At 38.2% G+C, this 13,644-nt stretch overlaps 1 protein-coding gene across 2 annotated transcripts in view; it reads right to left on the reverse strand.

Moving 5' to 3' along the window:
* Positions 1-2,038: 2,038 nt before the first annotated feature.
* Positions 2,039-13,644, reverse strand: part of rasgrf2a (Ras protein-specific guanine nucleotide-releasing factor 2a) — a 45,189-nt gene continuing 33,583 nt past the window's right edge. For both annotated transcript variants that reach the window (XM_042394757.1, XM_042394756.1), the window contains 9 exons: positions 11,206-11,318; positions 10,186-10,246; positions 9,670-9,773; positions 7,688-7,772; positions 6,980-7,177; positions 6,820-6,899; positions 6,594-6,711; positions 5,594-5,662; positions 2,039-5,470 (listed from right to left, as the gene is read on the reverse strand). In XM_042394757.1, coding sequence (XP_042250691.1) covers positions 5,375-5,470; positions 5,594-5,662; positions 6,594-6,711; positions 6,820-6,899; positions 6,980-7,177; positions 7,688-7,772; positions 9,670-9,773; positions 10,186-10,246; positions 11,206-11,318 — 924 coding nt within the window. In that variant the 3' untranslated portion in view covers positions 2,039-5,374. The remainder of the gene's footprint in view (positions 5,471-5,593; positions 5,663-6,593; positions 6,712-6,819; positions 6,900-6,979; positions 7,178-7,687; positions 7,773-9,669; positions 9,774-10,185; positions 10,247-11,205; positions 11,319-13,644) is intronic.

The raw sequence follows: 13,644 nt of genomic DNA on the forward strand, positions 1-13,644 counted from the left end.
CTTGGAAAGCCTTGAAGCTGGAGACTGATATGTTGCAAGGAAGAAGTGGAAGATAGTGTGGCAGCTGCAGACGGCGACCCCAGCAGAGACATTCCACTGGGGGACTGTCCTGTCCAGCTGCCAACACTCAAGTGACACACCCCAGACTTCACTCTTGATGAAGTAAGGGTAGTAGTGGAAAAAACTTGAGCAGGATCGTCTCCAGGACCATCAGGCACCACTCACAAGATCTACAAAAACTGCCCACAGCTACAGAAGAGGCTATTGAAGCTTTTAAGGTCTGAAAGAAGAAGCAGAAACCCTGGCTCTGGACACTCACTGAGGGTTGAATTGTCCCTAAAGAACTGAATTCATCAGGACAACAGTTTCAAGAGATCTCCCTGCTAGACATTGAAGGGAAAATATTTTGCTCTATCAGTGCTAAAAGACTAACATCCACTTACCAGTGAGTATGTTGACACAAGTGTCCAAAAAGGAGGAGTCTCGGGGTACTCTGGATGTCTCGAGCACACATCAGTTATCAGGCAGGTCATCAAGGAAGCAAAGAGAAACAACAATACGCTCTCAGTCGTATGGTTCCTGTTATATGACTGAGTGAAAGCAGTAGAGAAACTGTGCATTTGTGCAAAGATGGCTGGGTGTTCCCCCAACTTTCAGTGCAGTCAACCTGTACAGCAAGACCTCCAAGCTCCGCTTACTAGTCTCATTGGTAGTGGAAGAATTCAAAGTCACTAAGGCAAGAGCAGTCAGCACACTACTACTGTCTGAGGATGAGAAAGTTAGAAACACTAACAAGACTATCGAGTGTGGCAGGAAGTGAAAGCCTCAGGAAGCAGTGAAGAAAGCAGAAGCCTACTGGAAACATCAGAAGATTGTTGGGGCGGTCTGTCAAGAATGGTTATGACTTGGAAACTACAATGCTAAGAGGTGGAACAAGAACAATGCCAAAGGCAAGAGATGACATGTGGTGCAGAGGGTCCGAGAGGCAGCAGAAGAAGACTACTGTATAGAAGCGGTAGGGCTCGCCTGCCAGGGACAGTGGATGCAGTGGGATCAGGCACTCGAACGATCACTGTCCTGGAAGGAGCTCTGGAGTACCGACCAGCACTCCAGACCAGTACAGGAGGAAGTTGTTCTTCCTCCTGTCTGCTATGGCTGACCTTTTGGCCAAAGCCAAGGCCAATACAGGTGGAGGAACAACAAGGTCCTTACAGAAATTGCCAAATTGGACCTGGACCTGCATAGGGTCAAAGCCAACAAACACCAGGCATCATAACCTGAAGTTGTCAATTTCCAAAGGGAAGGAGATAAGGCTCCTAGGACAAGAACCCGCTTTCCATTCTGCATCAAGCTTTTGACTGGGAGATACACATGGACCATAAGAAGAGACTTGTCTTTCCAGAAGAGGTGGCAGTAACCTCACTTCGACCAGAAATGGTTCTTCTATCGAGGAGCACAAAAACCATCTTAGTAGTCAAACTCACAGTGCCTGGGAGGCCAGGCTAGCCCTCTCTCACCAACTGAAAAAAGCCAAGTACCAGGATATGATTGATGAGGCTCTTGTCAAAGGATGGAACGCAGCCTTATTCCCCATTTAAGTCAGTTGCCGCTGCTTCTCAGCAACATCAATGTGCTATTTCTTAAAAAGGATAGGTTTGGAACCCAAACAACTGAAGAAAGCCTCTGGGGAGATAGCCATGTCAGCTGAGACTAGCTCAAGATGGTTGTGATTGACCAGAGCCTTCTGCAGGTGAAGGCTAATTTAGTCTTTGCTGCCCCACTCAGGTGAGGTATACAGGCTACAGGGCAAAATGCCTGTGATCCTAACATACCTGCTGAAGATGCAGAAGGGTTCCCAACAATGTGAATGCTCTGACCACCCTGCCACCAAGAAATACCATGAAGAGGAGTAAGAAGATGTTCAGTTGCCTGTGTTTTGTCTCCTTGTATGTGTTTTCTTAGGTTGCAGTGTGTTGAGCTCTTAGGGCTATCATATCTCCATCTCTACTCACCAAAAAAAGGATTTACAACTACTTTATAATTTTCTTTTTTGCTTTTATTTTTAAGCCTGGAGTGTGTAAATATATGTACATTACACCGTGAAATGCATGGAAAAATACAACAGCAAAACTGGAATTTCAAAAGTATACAGCAATGTAGGAAAGCAAGGGTATTGTAAGCTAATGCATTTAAGTTTTAAAAGATTCCTGACATCAGGAAGGAGCCAAAATAAATGAATAAACCTAATAAAACTCAGTAACAGTCAACTACAAGGACAGCAGTTATTTGAAGAGGGGAGATCATGCTATATTCATGCTATGAACAAGTTTAGAGTCTATTGACATTCTTTACAAATGAATACTGCAAAGATATTACTATTTTACTAATACAGTCAACAAGGTTTAAAACATGAATATGATTAAATGACCACATTGACAAGGAACTTAAAATAATAGTGATACATGTAAAAGAAATGTAACTGTAGGATGTTGTAGCATGTAAGAAACCTTTTAGACCCATTCTCTTTTTTAAAAAAGAGCACAAATGAAGAGGATTTAAAATCAGAAAGCTTTGTGTACAAAATTGCTAATATTATAAAACTGAAAAGACATGATTTTCAGCTGACATGCTTTTGATTGTCAAGAAAGATAACAATATCCTAAATCTGCCATGAGCATATATTCAGATTTGGAATGTGTGTAAACTACATTTTTTTTGCTGTAACATGCAAATATAATACAATAACAACTGCAACAACATAAACCTTTAGTTTAACAGATGAGTAAAGATATAAAAATATTGGAGTGAAGCCTGACATCATGTGAGTATCAACAACACCAAGAAACAAACCAGTCAGTAAGTATTAAGGTAGATAAAATATTTGAACTGTACTACAGCTGTCGAGGAAACCCAGCATGTTTTGACACACACACATACAAGTCCATCATACACAAAGCTGGATTACCAACTGGACAAAACAGGCAAATGTCCCAGGGCTCCAGACCACCAGGGTCCCCAAAAACCCCGGGTTCTCTGTGTGGCAGTTGGCTTGTGGTAATTTCATGCAATTTGGGAATATTGGAATATCAGCTGAAATTAAGGTATTAAGGTGCTTTACAACCTGATCTGCAAGCCCTGTCTTGAAGAGGGTGTTTCTGTCACAATCTAGTTGTAAGACCTTCATTATTTCTGCTGATACTGTGCTTCAAGCCCCCAGAACAGTGCTGAGCTGAGCTGTGAGGATATTTTGGTGTAGTGACCACAGTCAGAATTGCAGGTCAAGTGACACCAAAAAGACTTTTCCACCCATATCATTATAAAAGAAACTCTAAAACATTTAACACACTTTCTGAGTGTTGAAAATACCCTGAAATTATGGTTTGTATTATCACAATTCAAGCCATTTGGTCCAATAAAGAATATTTTCATGCCATTTAAAATCTAGTTTTAAGACCTAATTATTTCAGCGGATACTGTGCTTCAAGTCTGGAGCTGTAAGTAAAACTCAACTGACAACTCACACTGACAGCTCACATCTGAACATTTATGTGCATCAAAACCCCCCAAAAGCCCTCTTTGTGACAAAACCACAGAGAATGATCACCCGTTCCTGCATTTCCCCTCAGCTCTACGATGCACTTTAACACCTTTGAGCTAAATGTTGTGGTTTTACAGCCTGCAACTTTACTTCTTGGTGGGGCAGCCTGCTGGCATACAAGTTTAAAGCTTTTTTTTTTTTTTTAAGAAGTATTTTTTGCCTTTATTGGACAGCTGATAGTATATACGCAGACAGGAAACAAGGGAAGAGAGGGGGGGCATGACATGCAACAAAGGTTGCTAGCAGGAGTCGAACCAGATTATGTGGCATGCGTTGTAACCATTCAGCTACTAGAGCGCTCCACAAGTTTGAAGCTTTGACCTTTGAGCTGCAACGTATCCAGTTCCAATCTGGCTGGTGACCTTTGTTGCATCTCTAGCTCTTTCCCTTCATTCCTCATCTCTCTACTATGTATCTCTAGTAATAGGCATAAAGAATGCCACTTATCTGGGTCAGTCTCACTGCTATTACCAACCTTGTTTCCAGCAAAAAAGCAACCTCAGATAACCCTGCTGCACCCTGCCTGCCCAGTAGACAGACAAGACAAAGATGGCATATGAATGCTAATGTCACTGGATGTATGTATAGACAACATCGACTTCATAAGATGAAAATATATCGGTGCTGTGTATAGAGCTCAATTTTGCTGCTCTCAAATAGCCATAAAACATGTAGGCCCACTCTATAGGCCCAAAGACATGGAGGCCTGAAGGATATTTTTGGCTCCCAGTAAGTATGTTTACATGCACATTGGTATCCTGTTTTTGAATCTTAGCCTGGTATTTATATGGTGTTTACATGGAACTTGAGAAACATGGTTATTAATATTCCTGTGTACATGATTCTAAGAGTATCCAGGTTTCTGATCATCTGTGTCCAGTTGTGTCTTGATTTCTCAACATCTCAGCCTAATTTCACTTTCAGAAACCTGGACCAGCTGTTTACATGCTACATCATGTTGGTTTCTGTGGGCATAGTTCAGGTACAGTAGCTTATCCAGGTGTCTGAAACCAGGATATGATGTTTACATGTGCAACAAATAACTTTTGGATACTCAAAACTCATGATCATAACCAGGATAATAGTGCGCATATAAACATACTCAGTGGGCAAGTTTTATTGGAATGACTGGGGTGCCATCTTGGAATATAGCATTCACTTCTCTGAATGCATCCTATGCAAATGCTGTGCTTACACAGTGCATATTCCTAAAATTAATTTGTGTTTAATCAAACCGCCACACAGCAAACCCAGGGCTTTGTAATATTCCAGCATAGAAATGCATACAATGCACAGAGAGGGGAAGGAAGGGGTTAATAGAGGCCCAGCAGATCATTTTTGTCCCCCAAGCAGGTTAATCCGGACATGATAATACAAATAAAGTAAAAGTTATCTGACAATGTTTATGTGCAAGACTACAGAGGCAGATTGTTTGGTATTTACAGTATGATAGCAGCAACTGGTTACTTTCTAGTCCCATGTTTAGAAGCTAACATGGTTGTCTCTACAGTCATAACTGTACGATTGTATGGCAAAGAGTTGTGTGTGTTATACAGTCCATTCTGTTTACTAAATCCTACACATCAGGTATTCATACAACAAGGCACGTTTTCTCCTGAGTTTCCTAAGCACAATAAACTGGTGGTGTATTATGTAACAACCCCTGCTTTATTAGGAATGAATCTCAAGTTCGGTTAATGCATGTCGATACTGGTAGCTAGAAATTATGTATATTGTGTCTGTGTGAATATGTTTGTGCATGAAATGAAGTTAGAATTAGCCGGGTGGTACTCGAGGTTCGATCTTCAGTGAGAGTTCATAGAGGGTATCTTCATCCATCACCAGCGTCTTATCCAGGAGGAACTGAGTCACCTGGAAAAAGGTAAAAAGAAGAGGATGGAGAAGATATTTTGTGTTAAAAGGTAATTCTACTCACTTCATATTGCAAAAATAATGTAATGGTAAAGGGAGTTGCAAGCATTTTATTAGACACACCTTTGGTTGGTGCTCTATCCTGTAAGGTGCTTGCTGGAACTGACGAATCTCACGGATAATATGAGAAATCTGAGAAAGCAGGGACAGAGAGAGAAAGAGTTAATGCTGCCATTTTGGCCAGGTCTCTATTGTAAAACAGATAATGTCCTGGTATATTAAAGGTTATAAAAAGTAAAAAGTAAAGATGCTTCCCACAGACTTGTTGTAAAAGAAAAATCTTGTAAAAAGTCTTAAATATTGTCCTGATGCCTACATGATATCATGCTAAAAACTGAGGCTAAAGCTACATGTCCCAGGCTAAAAGTTAGCATCGTTGCTAGTTGATGATCCATGTTGAAGACTGCACTATTCTTGTATTTCCAGATAGAGCTAGTCAGTCCTAGCATTGTAAGTAAAAATGCAAGATTTTTTTATATATATATATATATATATATATATATATATATATACATATTCATACTTTCAAACTGTGTGTATTCATTTTTAAGGTTACGAAAATTATTTTAGGGTGAGGACGAACCTGTGTGATTGGCAAATGTAATGGTATAACATTAGCTGGGGCTGAACTTTTTTTAACCGCACAAACTAATGTAATGATAATTAGTTAATGATGTGATCCATGGAAGTAAAATTCTGTCACTAATGTAGGTTGTATAGTTAGCCAGACACGGTAACACTTGCAGCTTACACTGGAGCAGATAAACGCACTGTTAAATCCACTTCTTTGCTCATGTGTATTTGGTTTTGGAAAAGATAAACAAAGACACCACCCTTAAAACTCTCAAAATAGAGTTTTAAAAGTCAAAATAAAGTAGAAGTACTCTAAAAAGTACCAAAGTACCAAGTACCACGTATCCAAACCTTGGCTTGCAGTGCTCTGTCATGGTTGTAAAGTTATGATTGGACATTCACTGTTCAGGGGAGGAGTTTAGCAAACAGTCAATTTATGTCTAAATTAGGATTATAAAAGAACAGGAGCAGGGAAAGTGCATATCTTTACCATCCTCATCTTGGAGAAGTTGACCAGGCCCTCCTCAGTGAAGTTGGGTGTTCCTTCTTCAATGAAAGCCAGGTCAGTGAGGTACATGCCCAGGTACGGGACACATGGAGGGTTACAGCTACACACACATAAACACAGCGCATTACACATAATATTAGACTGATTTTAAGAAACTGGATTTACACATTTATCAGTCTACTTTTTGCTGGGAATCAGAAGTATTTACTTTTTCAGCGTCTCTCTGAGATTCTTGAACCTCCCCTCTGAGGACACAGTCTTCTGCAGCCTGTCCATGAGCGACTTTGTCTAGAAAACAACAAAATCTTGAGTTTTGTACAGAGAGGAAGTTATATTTTTAACAACCTTTTTTGAGAATGGATTCCAACCTGTTTGCAGACTTTGGCCCAGGTCTTCTTCAGCCTGTAGATGGCGCTGCGGTTGAGAGCGGAGGTGATCTCCAGCACTCCGTTATAGTTGTTGAGGCAGCGACAGATATCGGCCACTGCCAGCCACTTCTCTATGGAGCTGGCCCTGGAGCCCACGTCAGTGTGGGTCATGATCTGAGACGCCACAAGGTTACTCATCTGTGGTGAGAGGATCAGAGGGAGACTTCAATGTTACAAAGACCACAAAAAGAGATTTTTCTCCTCATCAGCAAATACTCTACTCTCAGCTGCCAGTTTATTAGGTAAACCTACATAAAACTAATGCAGTCTAACAATGTTAAATTTTTGTTAAAACAGTTTTAGAGATGTTGATTCAAGAGTAACACTTCAAATCCCCCTATTTAGCATTTACAAGCGGTATATAAAGAGTGTGATTTTATTGTATTTGTACAGTATGTGAAGTCTTGTTATGTCAGTCTCTTGAAAAAACTTCTGACTTTGGTGTCAACCACTGATATAAATCTCAAAAGAGACTGTATGACAATATCAATATTCATCATGATATGATGACTTTTCTAGAAATTCAATTTAGTTTAGTTTATAGGTAAAATAACCAGATAGAAATGTATATGCTTGGCTGATCCAGTTAATAAAAAAAAACAGAAATCAAGGTACTTTATCACATTGACACATGATGGGGAGTCTTACATCATTAAAGTGCTGGCTGGTTTTCATGATGTACGGAGTTCTCTCCGTCTTGTCGACCTTCATCCAGCCTTGACCGAGGAACTCCCTGCAGGATACAAAACATCACCCAGTACAGTCAGACTCACTGTTTGCCCACATTACACCTGCAATAACTTTTTATCCACTTGTTTTCAGCAGAAACAAGTTGCGAATCGCCACCTTTTAACTTGAAATATTTAACTTTTTGCAAACAGTTGCTTATTTCCACTTCCAGCAGTTAAGGAGCAACATTATCATTTGTTTGCCATTCAACACATGATTATAAAGATATTGATTATAGCTGCTCTCCCTTCCTGAGAAGGTATCACTCTTTTCCTGGGTTTCTTTGAATTTCTCATCATATATGAAGTACAATTAAAAAAAAACACAAATCTAGATTTTCATTAATCATTAAGGAATCATAATATCATATTTATTCTAGTTTTCTGATATTATTCTTTCATATTAGTTTGATTATGTGGTAATATTTTTAGTAGAACAACCATATGTGTACAGTTTAAATTGCCATTTTAACATGAAAAATAATTTGAAGAAATAAAAGCAGCTGAAGTTGATCCAAAAGTTGTTGTATTACTGCAATAAAGGCAGGATAAAGGTCATACACAGTTGTGCGGAAGCCTCTATGTATGATATACTTCAAAGTGTGAGCACGCAGGTGCATGCAGACAACACAAGCACACACACGTTGAAATTCCCGGGAACCTGCGGGCATTTTTCCCAGAAAACAACAACACATTTTGGCGAGAATTCCCAGGACATACCAAGATCTCAAGTCCTGTTATTCAACCCTAGTCCACGTGTCATGACCTGCATGGTAGCGGTTCACACATTAACCTGATGTATGCCAAGTCTTTCATCTATTTAACTTCAGTAACTCGGTGTGTTCGCCATATTCACTGTGACGGAATATGTCATCCAATGCAATTATGTGTTTAATTAAGTTTTTTGGATGACAGTGGAGGATAAGCTACAATATATCAGACTGTGACATGTTACAGTTTTACTTCTACCAATTTACTCTAATCAAATGGTTTATCTTGTAATAGAGTTAATATTATTTACCACATCATCTGTGGGTGTGGTTTCATAGTCGATAAATAAATAACAATCAAATTAATTAAATGAAATGTTTATCTCTAAGCTGCTGTAGTGGAAATTGTCTGAAAACACAAAACACACAATTCGTCTCAGCGAGCAGAAAGCAACCCTATCCTATTATAGTTGGAGAGGAAACAGAGAAATGATCTGTGATTGGTCAATGTATATTATCTTATGGATTACAGCCAATAGCAAAGAGCCAAGAGATATACATTTACATGCACATGTATGTTAACTAAGAGCCACATCACCTAAAGACACAAATCAAGGAAGAGTCTCAAGCCATATGTGGCCTTCGACCCCCCAACATGTCCTGTTTACTGCAAGACACAGAGATTTACCTTCTTGGGGATGAAACAGGGTAGAGAAGACCAGTGGGGCTTCTCAACAATAGCAAAAGAACATGAGAAAATGTAATAATCTCACTTCTCAATTGTATATTAAAATTATAAACCAATCCTTTGGTCTGTCATCACTTTTACATTGCCTATTGTGTCTTTTATAATATGGTGTTTCATGTTAGATGAGCTTTACCACATTTACAGTATCATTAACGCAATTCTGCATTTATTAGTATTTGCACATTTGCATGTACTGTTTACATTGTGAACATTACACTCTCTCCATTTTAAATTCTAGCAGCTCTTCAGTTTGTAATTTATTTTACATATTTTTATTGTTAATTTATATATTTTTTTTTACGATTACTTGACTTGTGGTAGTTGTATTCTCTAGTCTTACCTTGTATTTTTTGTTATGCGCTACAACACCACGAGGCAAATTCCTTGTATGTGTGAACCTATTTTGGCAATAAACCAAACTCAGACTGGGTTTGATGTACTCACTCGTAGGGAATACTCCTGAAAACGATGTGATCCAGTAGTGTGATCTGTTCTGCCAGCTCCATGGCTGAGAGAGTCTCAAAACACTCCGCTTTAGGACTCTCCGCCTGGAAACACACAAACACACACATAATTTCATTTTTTTCATTTTTATAAGTACAATTTAATGAGTACAAAATGTAAAAAAACTATTTCAAATAACTACAATACCACATAGACACTAAGTTAACTAATTTGGAATCCAGCTATGACTGTAGATGTTTTAATGAGGGTTGTGACACTACGTTTAATTACAGCTTCATTAAGGGAGGAACTTCTTCATAACATGAACGTTATTCTTACCACGATGAAGTGTAGGAGGGGACAGCTTTTCTGTTCCATAATCAGGAGATAAATTGTTTTAACAATGGCTTAAAAGGTTTACTCGCTACAAATACTGTGTGTTTTATGAGTGAAATTTTTATAACTGAATCCCTTTTGTTAAGTTGCGTGTGGTAATAAACGTGCAGCAATACTAACCATTTGTAATATGTCTTCTATCTTCAGCTGAGCGTCGTCTTGTTCTTCTTGAGAAAGGGCACTGAAGAGCAAAACAGATACTGTTACATCAAGTGACCATAGTACTACTGTAGTACTCATAATGGTACCCATGAACACTATAAAAAAAATAACATACTGCACATTGTATTTTGTATTTATGTACTTATTGGGACCATGTAAAGTGTTAAACTGTACTGTACTGCACCAGAATTAGCTTAAAGCTAATTTTCATCTGCAGGCCTTTACAATAAAACATATAACAGCACAATAACAAACAGCAAAAATCACATAATACAAAATACAAAGCTACACACAACAGCACATCACATACACCCGCAATGTCAACTAGAAATGAATAATGTAAGTTTGTCAAAGTAAAAGCAAGATTATTTGCATTCATGAGAAGACCATAAGATGAAGTTTAGAGTCAGCGGTTACAGAGTTGAGTAGTTTTTAGGCACTACGTGTGGCTTCTGTTTAAATGTACATTTTTCTATAGACAGTATCTACAGTACCAGTCAAAAGTTTGGACACAACTTCTCATTCAATTCAATGAGAAAGTGTGTCCAAGCTTTTGGTACTGTAGATATATTTTGTATGTTTAAATTTACATCTTTTTTATTATTATTTATATAAAATCAGAACAAAAATAATTTATTAGAAATGTAAAATTTAAACTTAAAACAACTTTAAAACAAAACCAGATTAAAGCAGCTTCTAGATGATAAGACTGAATAATTAAAATTGGATATACACGATGATGAAATACGACAAACAATTAAAACAACAATTAAATTGACAAAATCTTTTCATAAAAGTCACCAAAAGATTTGATCTGTTTAAAATGGCTCCAAAAGTTTATATTTTTATTACTTTTGTTCCATTTACTTTACCGAACACTACAGATGGATGGATGGATGGATGGATGGATGGATGGATGGATGGATGGATGGATGGATGGATGGATGGATGGATGAGGTTTTAGAGTGACGACTGTACCTTAATATGTTTGATGTAGCTTTCCTCTCTTGAGGCATCAGGTCTGGATCTCGTAGCACCTCTTCCAAGAGTCCGATCACCCCCATCTTCAGCTCACTGTTCATGTCAAAGTCCTGATAGATAAACACATTTATTAACTATTAAAGCAAGACGAGTTTATTTATATATCACATTTCATACATGAGGGTAATTCAAGGTGCTTTACATAATGCATTCAAACATTAATAAAGAAAAACAGCATAAAATGTTAAAATGCACATTTAAAAGATTAAAATTGTAAGAGAAATACAAAAAGTTAGAACAGAGACATAAACACAGGAGAGGTGAAGATGTAAGATGGTTATTGAGGAGTAGTTAAGGTTCAGTCAGAGACAGTGCAGAATATAAAAGTCTTTAAACTGGATTTAAAGATGGTCAAAGTCGGAGCGATCAGTCTAAAATCAACTGGATGTTTGTAAATGTAACAGCTGAGTGACATTTATATCTATGATTATAGTTTCACACTTACAGAAACACTAACTTGAGCAGAATATCTAAGATTGTCTTATAAAAGTCTATATTCAGAGATGTCTTGCTTGATTTAATACTGATAATAATTATGTATATTTTTAAATAATAATAATTGACATGACAAATACATAGACTATATATTTCTAAAGGTTTATAAAAAAAAGTCCCATCCCCCAAACTCCTAATCGTTTACAGTCACAGTGACTGCTGTGCACGTGGAAAGGACGCCCTCTAAAGGACATTTAAACCAGGTGGTGTATTTTTACTTTTGCATGTACTGCACAAAACAATTACATCATCTTGTAGACAAAAACAGAAGCAAAGAAATGACACACAAAGCCTGAAACAGCATCTGTATACAAACAGATATCTGGTATTTATTAAGTTTATTTAAGGCATTAATAATAAAGAATATGAGATGACGCACCTGGACAAAATTCTCAGACATGAACTTACTTCTCAAAATATTTATAAATTGACTGTGCTTGTTTAAAACTGGAAGAGCTCATTAATTGACCTTAATTTAGTGTTGCTGGCATCCTCTGTTTGGCAGCTTTTATCTTAATGAACTGAAGGTCTGAGGGCCAAAATGTTGTTAATATAGTGAGTTCAAGTGATGGACGGTGTGCAGGATTCTTTTTTCTTATCCTGTATGTATAAAATATTTAACGGTAATTTACAGGCTGTAAATAAAACGTTACCAAAGTAAGATCTGATGAAAATGTGCACAGTGAAGAGTAATACAACCAAAACTCAGTTTACTGTTTTTATAGATAGTTTAAAGGCTGCAACTAACGGTTATCTTCATTATAGATTAATCTATCAATTATTTCCTCGATTAATTGATTAGTTGTTTGGTCTATAAAATTAAACATGTCGATCAGTGTTACCCAAAGACCAAGATAACATCCTCAAATGTCTTGTTTTGTCCACAAACCAGATGTTCAGTTTACTGTCATAAAGAACTAAAGAAACCAGAAAATAGTCACATTTGAGAAGCTAAAATCAGAGAATTAATCAACTAATCACTGCAGCTCTAGGACAGTTTTCCGAAGCTTTTTTCTTTTTTTAAAAGAAACAAAATCAATGGTTTTGTCAAACTAACTGCTGTTTATATTAAAGGTTATTTACCCACTGAGGGTAAATAACTGCTCATCACAATCACTGCTTTCACTGTCTGCAGACCCGCACTGACCCAGAACTGTGTTTATCAATATGACAAAAGACTTAACATTCATTTTTAAAGCAACAACATCCAGGTATAAAAATAGCATCTTATATAATCTTCAATGAAAACGATAGTCCTTTAGGATCCCCGGGGAGGATGTTGACCTTTCTGCATGTGGGAGAAAAGACACGCAGAGCAAAGAGCACCTCCATCGGGGGGAAAGAGTGACAGGAGAGGCGACGCGGCGGGTGGTGACACAAAGACACTGTCAGGGCTGCTTAACGAGTTTATTGTCCGGGTTCGGGTCGGATGCAGACTTTCAGGGCTCATGAACATGCGTAAAAACTTGAAGACAGCCCTGAACATTGAGTTGGAATTTCAGGGATTATGGAGCCTCAGGCAGGAAGACTATCTTTAACCATTCATTCCTCCACGATCTCTAACTGCCAATCACGACTTAGCTGTCAAACTTCAAATCTGTTCCCTTCTCTGTTGCTGTCAGTTGTCATTTTCAGCGCAATCTGGAAGCTCGCTCCTCTCCTCTTCATTCCTGATCACCACCTCATCTTCTCCACTTCAACACCAGGTCCGAGTTCACCAGGAGCTCGCTGCCTTCACCATCAAGATCTAGACTCCATCTAGACTCCATCGGTGGGGGGGGGTTATCCTACTCTAATCACGCCTTCACCTCCCCCCCTGCTTTCATATCTGATGATCTCTCATGCATGCTCAATAAATAACATTCACTTGATTGAAACGCA

The sequence above is a fragment of the Thunnus maccoyii genome, chromosome 19 (assembly GCF_910596095.1).
Source record: "Thunnus maccoyii chromosome 19, fThuMac1.1, whole genome shotgun sequence".
Taxonomy (NCBI): domain Eukaryota; kingdom Metazoa; phylum Chordata; class Actinopteri; order Scombriformes; family Scombridae; genus Thunnus; species Thunnus maccoyii.